This window comes from Cyprinodon tularosa, unplaced genomic scaffold (assembly GCF_016077235.1).
Source record: "Cyprinodon tularosa strain WSP-4 unplaced genomic scaffold, ASM1607723v1 ctg33, whole genome shotgun sequence".
In the NCBI taxonomy this organism is placed as follows: domain Eukaryota; kingdom Metazoa; phylum Chordata; class Actinopteri; order Cyprinodontiformes; family Cyprinodontidae; genus Cyprinodon; species Cyprinodon tularosa.
This window is the reverse complement of record NW_024039041.1, coordinates 3,698,842-3,719,080: the sequence shown is the minus strand read 5'-3', so window position 1 is coordinate 3,719,080 and position 20,239 is coordinate 3,698,842. Positions and strand designations below refer to the sequence as shown.

Sequence of the window (20,239 nt, the reverse complement as noted above, 5' to 3'; positions counted from 1 at the left end):
AAAGGAACAGGAGAGAAGAGATTATTATTTCTCGACTTAGAATAGGACACACTGGATTGAATAGATCGTTATTTTTGATAGGGAAACATCAGACAGGGAAATGTGACTGTGGGGAAGATGAGACTGTGGAACATGTCATTTTAAATTGTAGTAAATATTCGATACAGAGAAACAGGTTAATAAGGAAACTTAGTGACATGAAAATGAAACTTGACATTGTCGATTTATTGCAGAAGGAATCAGGAAGCAGAGGATATCAGGTTATATTTGAATTTTTGAAACAGATTAGGTTGTATAATAGGGTATAGTTTTTTTTTTTTTTTTTTATTATTTTTTTTATTTTTTTTTTTTTATTTATTTATTTATTTTTTTTTGCCATGTAGTCCACACTCCATACCAGTTGGTGGCGGTAATGCTCACCTAACGTTTTTTGCCAACCGCCAATAAAACTCAATAAGAAGAAGAAGAAGGATGTCTGTACATTGGGCTCAATGATATCACATGGATTAGTGGGTCGACCCCTGCCTGGTGCTCCCACTGTGTGCCGATCAGTGCCGAGGTGATTTTAACAAGGGTCGCTTGCTGAGTCGTTTGACCAGGTTAGACGGGGGGTCATGGAGCTGTCCCCACTCCCACTAAAAGCCAATTTTTCCTGTGTTTAAATTGGTTTTTCAGCCAGTGTGATTTTTTTTATTTCTTTTGTTTTTTAATATACTCTAATAATCCCAGAGGGAAATTTCTTGTCTGCATTTAAAGGAATAGTACACCCAAAACATGATTAGCCTTCATTTTCTACTCACCCCCATGCTGAACAACACTCTGGAGTACTTTTTGATATCTCAAATGCATCTGGAGATCTGGGAGGCTTCTTGCTGTCTGCTGACATTCAAATAATGGAGGTCTATGGTGACCGAGACAGAAAGGTCCATAAAAGTCCACAAAAACGTGTCAATATTCCTCCATACTGCTCGTCCAATGTATTCCAAGTGTCCTGAGTGGGTAGCATCCAGAATTTACTCGAAACGAAGTCATTTAGAATGTTTTTAAAGCATAAACAGTAGTGTATAGTATTTCCTGAAAGCGCGCGCCAGCGCGTTCGCGAGCCTACGGAAGCCGGCAGACCAAACCAGATGAAAGTGCGCATTCAGCGTCTGCTCTGCCGATAATGCAAGCGTAGAAGAAGAAATGTGCTGTTTACCTGTGCAAAGAAAGAAACAACGAAAGAAAAATGTCTGAGGACTTCAGTGTTGAGGAAGAGCATGAGTTCTTTGCCGAGCTGAATGCGCTGGTTTGGTCTGCCGGCTTCCGTAGGCTCGTGAACGCGCTGGCGCGCGCTTTCAGGAAATACTATACACTACTGTTTATGCTCTAAAAACATTCTAAATGACTTCGTTTCGAGTAAATTCTGGATGCTACCCACTCAGGACACTTGGAATACCTTGGACGAGCAGTATGGAGGAATATTGACACGTTTTTTGTGGACTTTTATGGACCTTTCTGTCTCGGGCACCGTAGACCTCCATTATTTGAATGTCAGCAGACAGCAAGAAGCCTCCCAGATCTCCAGATGCATTTGAGATATCAAAAAAGTACTCCAGAGTGTTGTTCAGCATGGGGGTGAGTAGAAAATGAAGCCTAATCATGTTTTGGGTGTACTATTCCTTTAACCCATCCCCTTGGGGAGCAGTGGGCTGCCATTGTGAGGCGCCTGGGGAGCATTGTGAGGTTAAGGGGACTGGGAGGATTAAACTCAAAATCTCAGGATTCAAAGCCCTATGCCCTAACCACTAGGCCGCCACTCCCTAGTGGGGTATTAGAACGATCCGTTTAAAGTCCACACCTAGATTTAATTTAAAGTCAGTGGCAAGATTTTAAAAGTGTCATTCACACACATTGACCAAGCTCGAGGAAACAATACATTTTGGCTTCTAACCTCCACTGTTCGCTGAAGCTGTAAATACAGGTGGTTTCCCGGCAATTTGAGTATTGCTATAGTCTCACTCTATATTAATCTCTTTATACACCAGGGCCAGAACCTGTTTGGATACCTGTTCACAGCCGCTCTCCATCATCTCTAAGCTATAAATAAGAATAAGACCCATTATCTAGGTTTGCAAAGATTGAAGAGAGAGACTCCAGAAAACAACTGCAGCTGTTAAGTGCAAAGCACCACACCTTTCAGTTTTATATGGATGGTTGAAATTATTTTACCTCTCTTTTTCTTGAGCAGATCCCTCAAAGCAGCACGGATCATCCTCCTCTCTTCAAAATCAGCTGCATTGTCCAGCTGAGGAGAGATTTAAGCGTAATTTATTAAAACGAAAACAAATAAATTACGTTGTTAGTCGTAAGGTAAGGAGAATAAATGTGGGAATAGTCTTCCTCCGATGCCAGAAGCTATTTACAGGATTTTAGCATCACTTACCATTTTGTTGAGAACTTCTTCATCCTCAATAGAAGCCAGTTTTTCACTAAGTGATGTTGACCCTTCACTTTTTGACTCCATGTCTCACAGCAAAACCTGGCTGACTGAAATAACCAGAATCCAAGACGATCTAATTTTAAAGAATATTTGAGAGATGAGATTGAATGAAGGAAAGCTAAATTAGTCTTCCCGACATGTAAAAGCAGAACAAAAATTCCCACAAATCGTTTTTTTTTTTTTTGTAAGAAATACAACGGAACAACGAGGCACAGATATTTCTTACTCAAACATATACAGCTGCTTCAAAACTGAGCAGCTGTGTGACAAATTATTAGCCCAACTAAAGGGCCTCATATTGCATCAGAGCAACTGGACTAAAGAAGAGTCCTAAACATGTACAAATATAGTAATGTCATGAAGCTGGTTTCTAAAACAATCTGATGGCAGAACTAAACAATCCGCTGAGACACGGGGAAAATATCTTACTCCTGATGTCACAAAACAAGAAGAATAACATTAAAAATTTTCAATTCAGTGGGTAGATGTCTGGTCCAGCTCACCTGTTATCAGGATGAAAGCCAGCCCAGAGTTCTAGAGCAAACACTCCCGTCCCGTTATCTTTCTTTGCTAAACGACTCTATGAGGAGAAGTCCAGGAGATTGCAGCTTAGATCTCAGTGCTTCATAAGGATGCTTGTTCAGGCAGAGAGTTTGGATTGCTTATACGAACCTCCCATAATAGGATGAAGGAGTAGGAGGAGGAAACACACTGAATCCATCCATCTTTGTCACCTCCACCTCAGAGTCTCTGCTCCTCTTGTCACAGGATCAAGGATGATGTGATTCCAAAGGCATCAGGAATCTCTTCGGATTATTGTTTTATTTTCTGAGCAGAAAGACTATTAAAAGAAAATCTATATAATTTACCTTCAGGGTACAGCTGCCAAAAGGGAAACAAGGGGTTAAAAGGGGCAATCAGTGAGGAGTACTGCCTTATTCAGGCAAAAGGCTGAACACCAACTGTTTACAGAAGTGGAGAAATCTTTTAAAGGACAGAGAGAGCACATATTTGGAAATTAATTCAGACACTGGCATCTGCAGGAAAAACATAAGTAAAATATCAAACATCATTAGGGATCATTAAGTTTTAAAAGTTTAAAAATCAGGATAATGAATATGACAAAAGATAAACTGCTCCATCTAGTGTTGAACTCCTGGAACTGCAAAGATCAGTAAAGCAAAGCATGACTGATTTCATAGAACCTCATCTAGCTTTCCTCTAAACCACTGGGATCAGAAACAATGTTTCTCCTAAACTTAACATCACATTCCTAATAATGAAGCAGTCGCATTCATTAATTTCAGTGTCAAATAAAAATATATATACTGAAACCATAAGGTGATGTGTTAAAGCAGTTAAAGGCAAACTCATTTGATGTATGCATTTCTATATATTTCATTTTGCGTTACTGATGTTTTGAAAACATTCTCCCCATTTTTTCATGTTAAAGCCACTAAATCTAAATGTTTTTTACTGGAATTTTATTAGACACATCAGAAGTTTGCTAATCTAAAGAAAGAAAAACAAATCTAAGAAAGTAATGTGTACATTCAGCTCTTATGACTGTCGATGTTTGAAGATTCAACCTTCTGCTTCTTTTCCCTCTTCAACAGCAGTTTTTAGAAATTCTTTACTCTATTTTCAAGTGTGGAATTTTAAGGGTTATTGTTAAGCATGAATATATTATGATCCTACCTATTTCTATATTTAGACACTATCTTGCTCCATAAGGTAAGTTTTTCTCTAGTTTAAAAATGTTTGCCTCACTTAACAGGTTTTCTTTTAGAGTTACCTTTTCTAGCTTCACTTAACTTACCTGTTTTATCATCACTCCTAAATATTTGTTCCATAAACCCATCCATTGTATTGGGATGTTTGTTTCGCGTCGCCTTATTTTTAACATAGGTTTTTGACTGGAGAACCTCCTGCTTCAGCTTGACTGGGCCTTCGGTGGCAAACTGCAAAGGGACTTCTCCTTTCAACAGTAGTTTTCTTCCTGCCACTGTTCCATAAAGGTTCAATCTTTGGAGCATAAGAATCTTTTTCTACCTCCACAGATTCTCCAACCTGGGCTATGAATGTCTAACCATGCATTGCTTGGCTGCTTGTCTGGTTCTGCTTTCTACTCCCATCATTTGAGCTGGATAGACACGTCTTAATAGGTTTGTAGCTGAAGCACACTTTCCTTTTCAGAAGGTGTTGATCAGATTTAAGCATTAAGACTCGGAGTCTGTTGGGTGACATGATTTTTAACCCTAACAGGCCTGATGTGAGGGGTCTATAGCCTGAAAGGTTCTTATATAAGGCTTAACATAACAGTTCATTTGTTATTTTTTTCCCCCCTACTGATGCTAAAAAGATTAGCATCATAGTCTAAAAACAAAACCTTGGCCACAAATGTAAGAATTTATTTATGTTAGTCAGCTTTGCAAAGAAAACCACCAAATTATTGATGAGGGGCTTGAGTTTCTTTATTTGTTGTTCCAGTCCAGATAATTTAACTCCTTCTCTTTAGCAGGATGTCCAAATAAGGCAATGAGGCAAATGAGTCATTATTGAAGCATCTGAGTTTAAACCAGCCGAAAGGGACTAAAAAATACATAAATAAAAATAATTATTTACATCCATCGAGCTTTCTATTCAGAAACAAAAATTTACAAATGAACAACTTTGAAGGCAACAACTCTATAGCCCTCTGTGCAGCAGGAGCATTGTTTCCCATGTAATATTAATGAGAACAGATATTTTTTTTACTTATGTAAACAGGCTAGATTATAACGGAGAAATTATAAAAATCAATAGCAGTGATATGCAACATTATTAAGTTTTGGATATTACTGAATGAACATCGAGTTAAACAGGTGAGGTATTTCATGTGAGACCAGTTGAAATGTGTGTTACTTGTTCTGTTTATCTCCGATAAATACAGAAAACCACAGAAAAGCAAGCAAACTGTTGGATTTCTTTTAACATTTAAAACCCGCTATGTGTTCAATATTTTGTCTGTAAATGGCACCCTGGCAATATGCTAAATTTGCATTTTTTCCAGGCAAAACATGAAAAAAACTATAATGGAAAATGTTCATACAGGAATTATCTGTAAGATCTCAAACTCTGTGCAACAAACATTAGGTGCAAACTACAAAAAGTAAATATTTGTCATAAAAAACATGCTGAATTGAGGGTGGGTTATTTGGGATAGTAAAAGGAACAGCTTCATGCAGTCTGAATATTTTGTTCCAAAAGGAAAGCTGAAAGAGAAATGTCTGACTTGAACAAAGCCGAGAGCATTTACAGACAATTTTTGCCAACATTCTCACAATAAAGAAATCCATATTTTTTTGGGTATAGATACCTAAATTATTTAAAACTCTAAAAATAAAAAGAACAGGGTTCAAAAGAAATGGTAAACTTTTTTTCTCTATCTTTTCCACAGGGGGAAAAGAGAGCTAAAGATGAGCGCCGCTCCTTAGAGAACCTGTGACACTAATTATCAAAGTATGCTGCGAGGAAGACAACGTGCTCCTGGAAAAGATAGAAGTAATTGAATAAACTCTACAGAGACTACTTCAGAACAGAAAGTAGGCCTTTCAATTGCGGAGTCACAGAAAGGTTCATAGTGGAGAACAAAAACACAGATCAGGCCTCTTATTAAATATGTGCTTCAGTAGAGAAGAGACATTTTTAAGCTCAACAACATCCGTTTCTTGTTTCACATAAGAAAAAAAAAGCTGCCATTAAAATCTCAGTCCCTGTCCACAGTGCAACAAGGTAGGAGTCGCGTAATAGTACCATAAATATAGCTTCCTAATACAAGCTGAGCTTAATCAGGTTTGGAGCATTATTTTAAAAGTCCCTGGTAACCTGAACATCACTGCAGAAGGACAACCGCCACCGAGAGACGCTGATTACAGCCTTCTGGAGCTGGAACGTTTTTTGTTTTTTTTCCACAGTGGAGTAGTGCGAGGGACAGTCAGTAACTTCAGAGGTATCAAACAGTTCAGTGTGCTCATGCATGCATTTAGTGTAACAGGCAAGTTAGGAGTGCTTTTTACAGATAGGGAATACATTTGAACCTTTTCCATGAAGAATGATAATATTTGTTTTTTTGTGCAGACTCAGATTTTTGCCACAAAATACGCAGGAGTTGGCACAAGGGGGTGAAAATGAGCTGCTACTCCATCTGAGACTGGAACCACTAAAATAGAACAAAATACAGCAGATCCTGTACTTTTTTTCACTTTATACTCTTAATGCTTTCAGTTCAGTCTGTTTTGTCTTCTTCTTTTCCATCCATTCTCTGTGTGTGGTTTGCTTTCTCAACTCCATCCTCTGCCTCTGTGGGCTTAGCGCTGCGAGCGTCCATGTAGCTGACGATGAACTCAGAGTTCTGATAAATGAGCATGCCGGACAGCGTCAGCACCGCTCCGGCGCAGCTGAGCGCGGACAGCTCGCTGCCAAACAGCAGCTGAGACAGGAGAAGGTTGCCCACGATGTTCAGGTTACCCAGGATGTGCAGGGTGACTGCCGAGGTGAGCGTGATGACGCAGCAGCTGGACAGGTTGTACATGACCGATCCCAGACAGCTGAGCAGGATGAAGACCCACAGGTGACGGTCGTAGTGCAGCGGCGACTCCAGCATGGCCCAGTTTTCTAAGGCCAGAGCGGCAACGGCCAGGATGCAGAAGCTTGGAATGGACATCAAGTAGAGCAGGAACACAGAGTTGATCTTCTCCTCCTGGAGCAAAATACCTGAGATAAAAAAGAAGAAATAAAACACATTGTATTTAAAGGCCAGATATGCACTATATTGCTATTCAACTTCACACAAAGACATCCCCTTCTCACTCCAAAAGAGTTTCGTATAATATTGACCTATGCTTTACAGCTATAATAGCTTCAGCTCTTATTATTGAAAGGCTCGCCATGTGAGACCTTTTTACATTTTCAGATCATTACTCCAAAAGTGTATCTAGAAGGTCAGACACCAATGTTTGATGAGAAGACCCAGCTAACAGTGTCTTCTTATTTCATCAAGATAAGGTCAGGCGGCTCAACCAAACCCTCTCATTAACGTCTTAACATACGTTTCTTTGTGTGCATTATTTGGAATCTTATTGTAAAAGAAAAAGTCAATTTCCAAACTCTTACGGAGACAGCTCTACATCAAAATCCCCTCTACTCCAAATGTCATACTCAACACACTGAGTACCACACTGGTCTATTTTCTCACTAGAGAGGGGGGAAAAAGCAACACAGCATCAGACATTTTTTTTTCAAGCTGCTCTGCAGTGAAAACCTTCTGTCAAATAAAATGTGTAGGTCTGCAGCTACTGACTCTGCAGAAAGCTGTTAATTTCGGAGCAATAAGAGCCTCAGAATCCACCCACCTATTTCTATCATTTTAGTTAGAATTGCAAATTCTTTGTGCACTGTTGGCAAAGCAAGAATAAATGTTTTTAAATCTGTGCTATTTTACGAGCCTACTCCTTGAAGTACACCCTCCTGACATCTCACAGATAAAATTAGATGTTTATGTTACATATTACATTACATTACACCAGACTGACAGGGTACTATCAAAGAGAAGAGTCTGATGCCTTCACTGTCAGTAGATAATGGGCTCTGCTGTATAAGGCTTGCTAATGTCTGACTAATACAGATGAAGCAGAAAACTGGTTGATTAGTAAAAGCAGATTATTTTGTTCATATTTCCAGATTTTCCAGGTTAGGAATGACAATGCTGTTTGGAGTAGTGGGGAAAAAAGAGACTTAGGATTCTATTTTAAGTTTCAGGAAAGTGTTTGAAAAATCCAGTCAAAGGAAGCTTTAAGATGTACGGTAAAAGACGCTATTAATCTATTTTCTTCTGCATGTCGAGACAAATCTGTGCCCCATTGAGTCAGTGAGAGAGAAGAAGACTTTCAGCTGACTGAAGTAAGGTTTATCAGAGTACAGCAAAGGTATGGTTTATGCTTTTCAGTTTCCAACCTCATCCTGTCCAATAACATGTTGGAAGTAACATGTAAATGTTAATATCTTTTTATCCAATATCTTAAGAGATAAGAGAAATATTTAGATTCTCCAGGAAATTATAAGCCTTCAACTTCAAATAGTACAATCACTATTGAGATGCTGAAGGCAGTTGTTGACAATATCTACTAGTCTATTTTATTTTTGATTTAGAACCGTTGGATCTGACCAGTCAGAAAAAAAACTTTTTCTGCTTTTGATATCAGGAAGCTGCGTGTGTAGCTTTATCTTATCTTAGAACAAAACATCTGGTTTTCATTGACCCACAGTTGAATTTAGGTATAAAGGCAGTGACAACTGAAGAGATGTCTCCTCATCTGCAAGCGTGTTATGATGTGATGATTAAAGGAGCTGAGTAGAAAACAACTATCAAGGAAGAAACAGAAACCAGGCCTGCAATGACAGCAAGGCTTTAAACTTGTCTGTACACTTTAAAGGCACACTATGCAACATTTTTCAGTTAATTAATGTGTTCCATAACGTTTTGGATGATTAAATGAGTCATTTCAGGTTGAACAAAGGTATTCTCGGCCGCCCTGGTGGTCTGTAGGGGAAATACTGCACTTGCAATTGCAGGAGCACCGACCCGCACCCACAGGCTCAGAAGTCTCGCGAGAGTCAGTCTTGCTTTACGGCCGAGAACCGCTACACCCCCCAGTTAAAAGCATTCTCGTTGCTAGCACAGTGGCGATCCTTGTGCAGTTATGCTACGTTCACGCAGCAAAAGCAGCAAAATCGTGTCTGCTGCTTCATTTTTGCTGCTTGAACCAGTTAGTTCTGACGCTCTGACTGTGCGGTGCAAAAGTGTGTCTGACGCGCGTTGGGCGGAGCTTCACTATCCTTTCTCTGCCTTGCAGCTATATTTGCTGTGATCATTTGGAATAAAGTAGTTTTAATATGTGTTTAAATGAGAAAATACACCTGAAAACGTAATCAGTGCCGTCAGTTCATTCAGATTATTATCCTGCCTTCAATATTTTTTCTGTCGGAGCCGCTCAGACCCCCACATACCAGCGGTGCGCCGACAGAAGGAACCCCTTCATCAGCAGCCTCTGGCCAGGTCACGTCCTCGCGGTTCACCGCGGCAGCTGGTAGGTGTTTTTCATCTAAATAATCCAAACTGCATATTCTGCCGGCAGATTTCTGCATTTTAAGTGAATTTAGGCGTCAATAAACTGTTTAAGAGGAGAGATCATAGCCTCTGATCATCAGCGCTGTGTCTCTCTCCCTGCTTCAGCTGCTCAGACGCGCTGGGCCTGCTGCTCCTTTGCTGCGCCTTGACGCGCGTCAACCATTGACTTTGCATGTAAACTCGCTGCTTCTGTCGCGCCAGCTGCGGTGTGAACGCAGCATTAGTCATTCGTTGCGTTCGCCTGTCTGCTAAGCTCAAAACAACCGCGCCTGGCTTGACGGAGAAACCAGGAGAACAGCTGTGCATATTTACGACAGTACACTTTTACTTTCGCCCTCTGGGGGGAGTCTCGCTGGAAAATCAACACCGGTTGCATAGTGTACCTTTAAAGACATGTAACCAAACAGCCTGGAGCGTTAAAGTTCTGCAAAATAATAACACTTTATGGGTCAAACTGTTCTTATTTCAGGATGTTTCTCACAGTTTTCCACACAGCAGCCATCTTCGCATTTTCAAAACCAGCATACAGGTGCTGGTCATAAAATTAGAATATCATGAAAAAGTAGATTGATTTCAGTAATTCCATTTAAAAAGTGAAACTTGTATATTATATTCATACATTACATACAAACTCATATATTTCAGATGTTTATTTTGTTTAATTTTGATGATTACAAATGACAACAAATGAAAATCTCAAATTCATCATATCAGAAAATTAGAATATTACTGAAGACCAATTAAAACAAAGGATTTATAGAAATGTTGGCCAACTGAAAAGTATGAACATGAAAAGTATGAGCATGTACAGCACTCAGTATTTAGTTGGGCCTCCTTTGGCCTGTATTACTGCAGCAATGCGGCGTGGCATGGAGTCGATCAGTCTGTGGCACTGCTCAGGTGTTATGATAGCCCAGGTTGCTCTAATAGTGGCTTTTAGCTCTTCTGAATTGTTGGGTCTGGTGTATTGCATCTTCTTCTTCACAATACCCCATAGATTTTCTATGGGGTTAAGGTCAGGAGAGTTTGCTGGCCAATTAAGAACAGGGATACCATGGTCCTTCAACCAGGTACTGGTAGCTTTGGCACTGTGTGCAGGTGCCAAGTCCTGTTGGAAAATGAAATCTGCATCTCCAAAAAGTTGGTCAGCTGCAGGAAGCATGAAGTGCTCTAAAACTTCCTGGTATGTGGCTGCGTTGACCCTGGACCTCAGAAAACACAATGGACCAACACCAGCAGATGACATGGCACCCCAAACCATCACTGACTGTGGAAACTTTACACTGGACTTCAAGCAACGTGGATGAAGTGCCTCTCTTCTTTTCCTCCAGACTCTGGGACCTTGATTTCCAAAGGAAATGCAAAATTTACTTTCATCAGAGAACATGACTTTGGACCACTCACCAGCAGTCCAGTCCTGTTTCTCTTTAGCCCAGGCAAGACGCTTCTGACGCTGTCTGTGGTTCAAGAGTGGCTTGACACAAGGAATGCGACAGCAGAAACCCATGTCTTTCATACGTCTGTGTGTGGTGGTTCTTGAAGCACTCACTCCAGCTGCAGTCCACTCTTTGTGAATCTCCCCCACATTTTTGAATGGGTTTTGTTTCACAATCCTCTCCAGGGTGCGGTTATCTCTCTTGCTTTTACACTTTTTTCGACCACATCTTTTCCTTCCCTTCGCCTCTCTATTAATGTGCTTGGACACTGAGCTCTGTGAACAGCCAGCCTCTTTAGCGATGACCTTTTGTGTCTTGCCCTCCTTGTGCAAGGTGTCGATGGTCGTCTTTTGGACAACTGTCAAGTCAGCAGTCTTCCCCATGATTGTGTAGCCTATAGAACTAGACTGAAAGACCATTTAAAGGCTTTTGCAGGTGGTTTGAGTTAATTAGCTGATTAGAGTGTGGCACCAGGGGCCATCAATTTTGAACCTTTTCACAATATTCTAATTTTCTGATATGATGAATTTGAGATTTTCATTTGTTGTCATTTGTAATCATCAAAATTAAACAAAATAAACATCTGAAATATATGAGTTTGTATGTAATGTATGAATATAATATACAAGTTTCACTTTTTAAATGGAATTACTGAAATCAATCTACTTTTTCATGATATTCTAATTTTATGACCAGCACCTGTATTCTTAAGGAAAACACATTAGTCCATGAAAGGCGACAGTTCTTGCATCATCTCTACTATCATGATCATACAGGATGTAAGCTAACCCTAAACAGACCTATGAATGTGTTGATCTAATGAATTTTGTGTCTAAGACAGTTTGTTTTTAGGATCCACAACTAAAAACCGTGACTTCCTGGTTTTATCTCTTCTCTGAACAGAAAAGTAAACTCTATCCAGCAGCATCATGTCCTGTTCCTGTTTTTATAGTCAAATCAGACGGATAAGTGATCTTCAAACATACGTACAGGCAGTTGATTGTGGGAATATAGCAGGACAGCATGCAAAGCTCATCTTTAGAAGGCATATTTCATACCTCTTTAGTGCCAACATAGACAAATGTGCTACTGCAATATTGAGGGTTTGTTTTCCATTTATGTTTTAGAAAGGTTCTTTTTTCTACAAAACTATTTCAATTTTTGCAGGTGTGTTGCTGGCTTTGCTGGAGTGACTTTACTGGAAGCCTACCTATAGCTCACAAGCTGCTCACATGTCATCAAACATTCATTTGAGGGTTTAATAAAAAGCTGTACTTGACCTGAGATGGAAACGGAAATAGAAAACACAGGGGGGAATGAATTTCTGCCAGGGGGAGGACCAAAATAGTCACTTGAAACCTGAGGCTACATCATGTATGATTTGCTTGTTTATATATTCTGGTCCAAATGAAACAGCCGTACTTAATGTTCCCTCCAGAACCCTTACTTAAGAGGAAGGGTACATCATGTGCCGTGTTTCACCAAAGAACAAGTAGAGGTATGTTGACCCTTAGGATTACGATAAGAGAGGGTTCCACAGGTTTAAGGAACTTATTTTATTTCAGTTTACCAACTAAAAACTGGCTTTCATCAGAATGTGTAAAATCAATTTAAAATATTAAAACATTAAATATACAATAGCTTCTGGAAAAGGATCCTTCTACTGGTTTGAGGAAAGCAGGAAGGAAATGGGAGATTAGTTCCTGCCCTTTCCTGCTTCTGGTAGCTTCCTCAAAACGCACACATCTGAATTATGACACATTGCATATAATAAATCATAAAAAAACACAAAACAAAATATTATAAAAGATCAAAACTTCAAGATCTGTTTTTGTTTTGCCTTCATTTACGAATTAAACTCATGTCAGAACTAAAGGACAAGAAGAACTCAGCTGTGATGCAATGAGGGCCCAGAAGCCAGCAGCTTCAACTTAGCTGATGCAACAAATGATTCAGTAAGCGCTCTGAACATGAGATAACAAAACAAGTTGTTCTACATGTAATCAGTACATTTTCTAATAAAATGTTCAGTCCCCCCCCCCCCCCCCTAACCACTTGATAAAATCTTAAATCTTCTCTAGAAACACATAATTTCTGTTTAAATAATGGCTGCTCAATTGGTGCCTCAAGAGTTTCCTCAGTTTTTCGAGAATTTCATTAAACTAAACCAGAAAACACAAAAAAAACCCAAAGAATTCATCTGGTGACTCAGATCCTAAAAGGTCAAATTATACAAGACGTTGACTGTTTCTGGATCAAGAATAATTATAAACTGCTGGAAACATGAGATCAGGCTGTAAGCAGACTCTGCTGACTCGCAGCCATGCAGCAATGTTTTTATTATGTTCCCTGAGAAACCAGGAAGCACGCTGCTGTACCATTCCACATTAATGTGAGGGTGCGTCTGGAATGAGGAGTGAATCATCAACTTGTAAAACGTCCCACAACCACAGAGTGATCTGGCGTCTGGAAGGAAACTCTAAAAAAGCTCCCTGAAGTTGCTAGCCGGTCAAATACATAAAAAAATGACTCTGACTTAGTGGAATCACTTAATTACATCTAAATGCCATTCAACTTTGATGGGGTGAAAATGTTAAACTTTAAACATGGTACTCACTCTGCTGAATGGACTTGACGCCCCTCAACATGGTTGCTGCAAACACAAAGAAGCAGCCGGTCTGATCGAACTGGACCTCTCCCATAATGCTGAAGGACGCTCCCAGGCAGATGGGCATCATTGCCGTGTATTTGATCATGTGATGCTGCTTACCCAGGATCAGAGAAGAGATGGCCAGAGTAAAGAGTGGGGTGGTGGTGTAGATCATTTGTGCAAATGAGAGCTGTACATAGTTTAGTCCAATGTTTCCAAAGGCGATACTGGCACAGAAAGTCAGACTCAACAGAAACACTTTACACTTCGCGCTTGGGGTTAGCTCCTGCTCTGCTGTCCCTCTATGTCGGATCAACCGTAGTTTGATCAGCCCGTAGTCCACCACTATGGCTGTCAGCATGTGCAGCGCTGACAGCAGCAGAGGGTACCGGAAGTTGTAAACTGCAAAAATCCATTTGTTGAGGCTGGAGATGGTGGTGCCGGTCACCAGCCAAACGATGACGGCTGAGAGTAGATGGAGCATCTCTCCAGGGGGCCGCCTCCGGCTTCTGTCTCGCAGGGTCGCCTCGCATTTTGTGAGGCCATCGGCGCTGATCATGTTCGTTGCATGGTGCTCTCTGTAAGGCAAGCACATGTTAAGCTGGTTCTTCTCATCTCCAAAAAGAGGAAGTTTTCAATCTGGAAATTCTTTAAAAAAAAAAGAAGACGCAGCTGTTTTCCCCAAAGAGGTCAACTAGTCTTTGTTGTCTGTAAGAGATGTGTTTTCATGCATCCCCTAAGAACACGTGTCCTTAGTTTGCTTGACAGCCAGGTTGTGTAACTCACCCTGTGTATGTAGGATGACATATGATTTAGTTGGAAAACAGTGAAGGGGAAGGAGGAGGAGACTGGACTGTTTGGGGAGGGCTGGAAAAACAGAGTAAATCTACGGCAAGTCATATTGCCAAATAAAGAGTGAACCAGTCATAGTTTAACAACATAATTCCCCTCTAATTCAAGACGGTAATTTAAACAAATGTTTTTTTTCCGAATCCATTTTTGTTTTGTTTTTAGATTGATAAATCTGTCACTTTCACAAACTGCAACAAAACAACAAGTTGCTGTTGATTCAGTAGTTAGTAGATAGTAAAGTAAAACAAGATGCTCTGAATAAAAACTGCATAAAGCTCTAAAATGATTTAATTCACAAAATGAAAAGATAACTGGACTTTAAATTTAAAAAGTGTATGTGGCGCTGCTCTTAAGCATGTGGAAGAATTTAAACCTTCTCTTATTTGCAGAGTGGCTCTCATTTTGGCACACTGGTAGACTTTAAAACGTGAATGGCTTGCTCAAGGTCATACCACATCATGGACTTTTATGATAACCAATATGAGTTCAGAACAAAATTTACATTACCATTAGCATTAGTTTTTTTTAAATCAGAGGCATATTTTTAACTCCCCATAAAAGTCCCCACTATAGAGTTTAATTAAAAGGACATCTTGCTTGCTTAATAGTTGACAGGTTTGAAGATTACTCAATGTTGCTGCACATATAAGCAGACAGTGCATTCATTCAAGGAGTTAACTGTGAAACCATGGCAAAACATTAATGCACACAATGTGAGATATGCATCTTAAAACAAGTGAAAACTAAGTACATAACCCTAATGAAAGAGAAGTAGCTCATATTGATAACACTCTTTATTTTAACGAGGCAACAGATTCAGGATCTTAAAAGCTGGACTAGCTTTTCACATTCAAATAACCAAATTCATATAATAAAACAATGCAGCAACACAGGGGGATCCTCATCTCACATTATACTCCTGGAAAAAATGTGCAGGCCTTTGAAAAGTGTTGGGGGAGAACAGTTAGGGCATATTCTGAACTGTTCTGTGGGAGAGTAGAGGTCCAATTCAGGTGGTTAAGTGAATAAACTCTTCTCTAAAATAGGGTAATGTTCATTCAGATAAGTTTAACATAGGACAAAAGGCTGTTTTGATAGAACAAACAGGATGCTTTTCTTCCCTTAAACACAAAAGCTATCTATACTGCATCTCGCCAGGTCCACCAGGCCAACAATGACCCTAACGACTCCCTTTTCAGAGGCCAGTATCTGTTATTGCAAGCCAGCGGCCTCAATGACTCCCCATTACTAAGGGGTGGACCTGTTCTTTTGGTTCAATTAGCATGTTTTCTAAGCCATAACAAGGCTTTGTTGGGCAACTCTATAAAGCTTGGGACTCAACGCTAATCCAGACATTATGAATTGAAAAAGCTTCCTGGATGGGAAGCGAAATGTCTTCAAAGTTGGAAAACAAAGTCCAGTGGTTTTTTTTTTTTTTTTTTTTTACTTTTTTGGAATGAATATAATCTGGATGACTGAGAATGTAGGATATAATGTAGATGTGTGAATGTGGCCTTGTCTTTCAAAGTGACTTCATGAGTTCTATTCAAGTTTTCTGGTATCAGATTGCAAAACACACAAGGATATTATTTACATTGGTGACAGTGCAGCGTTTTCTATAGCCACCAGGGGGCCTACACCATGAAGGTGCAGGGGTCCGTTTCAAAAAGCAGGTTTACCAAAAACTCTAAGATGTCTAAGCCGGAAAACAGGGAAACTCTGAATTTACATGTTAACAAAGACAGTTTCCTTAACCTCCGATTTAGTCACCGTGGTAACATTCTTCAAAGAGCTAACCTGGTCGGTAGCAGGTTTTCTTCAGTAAAGTTGGAGTGTCCTATGTCTCTGCTCTCCTTACAGCCAATCATGTTGTTTTATTTCCTGATTTAGTCAGATTTTTGTCATAGTTTTGTGCATGATAATATATATATATATATATATATATATATATATATATATATATATATATATATAAAATTCACTAGTTCCATTTGACACATTGGTTTGTTTAATATGAGCGAGATGCGCGTTATTTTATTTTTATTTAGTTATATTTACTGTAGATGAAGAACTACAGAAATTATTTTCAGATTACACTTAAATAGATTAATTAATTCCACGGGGGAAAATTAATTACTTTAGGTTTAGGATTCACTCTTTGATTACAACCTATTCACAATTTAACTAGAAAATCACTCTTAGAATGCTAACCTCCACCAAGCAGCAAATTTTGCCCCATATTGTGACTTAACTAAAACTCGTACGCGATCTGGATCATTAGCAGATTTTATTGAATTTTTCCTTGACATGAGGTGCCCCTTTAACGCAGCATGTTTCTGCAGCCTCTGGTGTTTGTCCTGCTCTCACCTTCTTCATTCACTCCACTTTCTTGTTTGATTAGCAGATCGAGACTTTGAGCATAAAAAAAACTCAACTAAAAACATAACCTCCATGGTGGAGGTAAAAATGTCCTTTAAAGTAGGATACCATGGTTAGAAAGCTGCATTTCAACTTGCTTCTGAATTGATGACTACCAATAAAGGAAATATAATACCATTTCATAAAATCTCAGCTAAAACTACCACATCAATGCTGTTTTAATTAAAGCATCAAAAATTGTAGGTTTACTGGTACCGTATTCTTTCAACCATCTTTAATCTCAAACATGAGTAATAAAGAGGTTTACGCGTTGACGCAACGCTTTGATTATATCTTATAACAATCTGCCATACCATCCTCTTCTCCAAGAGGGAGACTTGACGGATTGGTTATTGTCATCATGCAGTTATGGAGCGACAGGGACCACACAGAGTATGATGCATCCACTATAAATAGTAGTGCTGTAAACATTACGACACATTTGGCGGAGCTGTTTTAATAGCAGCAATTTTCCTTGTAACCGTGAATTTGACACACAATAAGAGTTAGTTCGCATTTCATTCAAAACAGCAGCTTACCTTATTGACAGTTTCTCTTTCACTTAGAAAGGCGATATCCTGTGAGTTCTCTTAGTGCTGTCATTACAGCTAAAGCTTTGGTTTCATTTGCGCATCAATGCGGCGACTGATTTTCACAACCGTTTCAGTGAAATAAACGTGGCTACTAGGCCACAAAAAATAAAACAGTATTGCTGACAGCCTAAGTAACCGAGTTATGCTGTCTATCTCTGCACAGCTGTAACTTGACAACTATAAATGCGCTGATGTTAGCTAGCACCCTTCCTGCGACTGCTGTGTTAGCTAACGGCAGGTTGTTCGCTTCAAAACATTGGCCGTTTCTCCTGCTTTACTTCTCGCGATAATAGCGCCCGCTGGTCTCGCGTGATTTTAAAGTATTTCATCAACGTATTTAATCGGGATGAGGGGATCTGCGTTCCTACCTTGTTCCACGGGTTCCCTCAGCATCCTCAAATCGCCATAATAACGAAGCGCTATCGACCATAGATATCCATAATAAAGGCTAGATGTCTTACGGCGGAGTCTCAAACGGCATCACCGGGCAGCCATCTTACCACAGGCAGGCTTTCTGTGTGCTCTGTGGTACTTAATGTAAGGTGAGTGATCAGCACGAACACAAATACTCTTATCTCATTGAATTCTTATATATATTATATATATATATATATATATATATATATATATATATATATATATATATATATATATATATATATATATATATATATATATTGTATATATACATTATATATAAAATATATATATATATTATATATATATATGTATATATTATATATACAATATATATATATATATATATATATATATATATATATATATATATATATATATATATATATATATATATATATATATATATATATATAATATATACATATATATATATATATTGTATATATATATTTTATATATAATGTATATATACAATATATATATATATATATATATATATATATATATTGTATATATACATTATATATAAAATATATATATATATTATATATATATATATGTATATATTATATATACAATATATATATATACACTATATTGCCAAAAGTATTTGCTCACCCATCCAAATTATTGGAATCAGGTGTTCCAATCACTTCCATGGCCACAGGTGTATAAATTCAAGCACCTAGGCATGCAGACTGTTTTTACAAACATTTGTGAAAGAATGGGTCGCTCTCAGGAGCTCAGTGAATTCCAGCGTGGAACTGTGATAGGATGCCACCTGTGCAACAAATCCAGTCGTGAAATTTCCTCGCTCCTAAATATTCCACAGTCAACTGTCAGCTGTATTATAAGAAAATGGAAGTGTTTGGGAACGACAGCAACTCAGCCACGAAGTGGTAGGCCACGTAAACTGACGGAGCGGGGTCAGCGGATGCTGACGCGCATAGTGCGAAGAGGTCGCCAACTTTCTGCAGAGTCAATCACTACAGACCTCCAAACTTCATGTGGCCTTCAGATTAGCTCAAGAACAGTGCGCAGAGAGCTTCATGGAATGGGTTTCCATGGTCGAGCAGCTGCATCCAAGCCATACATCACCAAGTGCAATGCAAAGCGTCGGATGCGGTGGTGTAAAGCACGCCGCCACTGGACTCTAGAGCAGTGGAGACGCGTTCTCTGGAGTGACGAATCGCGCTTCTCCATCTGGCAATCTGATGGACGGGTCTGGGTTTGGCGGTTGCCAGGAGAACGGTACTTGTCTGACTGCATTGTGCCAAGTGTAAAGTTTGTTGGAGGGGGGATTATGGTGTGGGGTTGTTTTTCAGGAGCTGGGCTTGGCCCCTTAGTTCCAGTGAAAGGAACTCTGAATGCTTCAGCATACCAAGACATTTTGGACAATTCCATGCTCCCAACTTTGTGGGAACAGTTTGGAGCTGGCCCCTTCCTCTTCCAACATGACTGTGCACCAGTGCACAAAGCAAGGTCCATAAAGACATGGATGACAGAGTCTGGTGTGGATGAACTTGACTGGCCTGCACAGAGTCCTGACCTCAACCCGATAGAACACCTTTGGGATGAATTAGAGCGGAGACTGAGAGCCAGGCCTTCTCGTCCAACATCAGTGTGCAACCTCACAAATGCGCTTCTGGAAGAATGGTCAAAAATTCCCATAAACACACTCCTAAACCTTGTGGACAGCCTTCCCAGAAGAGTTGAAGCTGTTCTAGCTGCAAAGGGTGGACCGACGTCATATTGAACCCTATGGATTAGGAACGGGATGTCACTTAAGCTCATATGTGAGTCAAGGCAGGTGAGCAAATACTTTTGGCAATATAGTGTATATATATATATATATATATATATATATTGTATATATACATTATATATAAAATATATATATATATTATATATATATATATATGTATATATTATATATACAATATATATATATATATATATATATATATACAATATATATATACACAATATATATATATATATATATACAATATATATATACACAATATATATATATATATATATATATATATATATATACAATATATATATATATTATATATATTATATATATATATATTATATATATATATATATATACACAATATATATATATATATTATATATATATATTGTATATATACATTATATATAAAATATATATATATAATGTATATATACATTATATATATAATATATATA

The 20,239-nt window shown here is 38.8% G+C and overlaps 1 protein-coding gene and 1 long non-coding RNA gene across 4 annotated transcripts; both read right to left on the bottom strand.

Moving 5' to 3' along the window:
* Positions 1 to 2,148: 2,148 nt before the first annotated feature.
* LOC119788897 lies at positions 2,149 to 3,144 on the bottom strand. Its single transcript, XR_005281516.1, has 3 exons — positions 2,986 to 3,144; positions 2,426 to 2,555; positions 2,149 to 2,287 (listed from the first exon to the last, which is right to left on the bottom strand). It is a non-coding gene; the product is annotated as an uncharacterized LOC119788897 (long non-coding RNA).
* A 2,380-nt stretch (positions 3,145 to 5,524) lies between these two features.
* Positions 5,525 to 18,026, bottom strand: slc35e4 (solute carrier family 35 member E4). Of its 3 annotated transcripts, none has more exons than XM_038293770.1 (3): positions 17,968 to 18,026; positions 13,704 to 14,314; positions 5,525 to 7,237 (listed from the first exon to the last, which is right to left on the bottom strand). In XM_038293770.1, the coding sequence occupies exons 2-3, from the start codon at positions 14,293 to 14,295 to the stop codon at positions 6,750 to 6,752; spliced, it is 1,080 nt and encodes a 359-aa protein (XP_038149698.1). In that variant the 5' UTR covers positions 14,296 to 14,314; positions 17,968 to 18,026; the 3' UTR covers positions 5,525 to 6,749. The 3 variants fall into 3 exon arrangements, with proteins under 3 accessions (XP_038149698.1, XP_038149697.1, XP_038149696.1); XM_038293769.1 differs by lacking the exon at positions 17,968 to 18,026 and adding an exon at positions 17,546 to 17,886; XM_038293768.1 differs by lacking the exon at positions 17,968 to 18,026 and having other exon boundaries at positions 13,704 to 14,609.
* Positions 18,027 to 20,239: the final 2,213 nt, after the last annotated feature.

Excerpts from the sequence above, each read along its gene's own strand:
- slc35e4 (XM_038293768.1), bottom strand. The coding sequence starts at position 14,331 with ATGTGCTTGCCTTACAGAGAGCACCATGCAACGAACATGATCAGCGCC. Across the intron at positions 7,238-13,703 it reads CGTCAAGTCCATTCAGCAGA|GTATTTTGCTCCAGGAGGAG; the intron begins GTGAGTACCATG and ends TTTTTATCTCAG.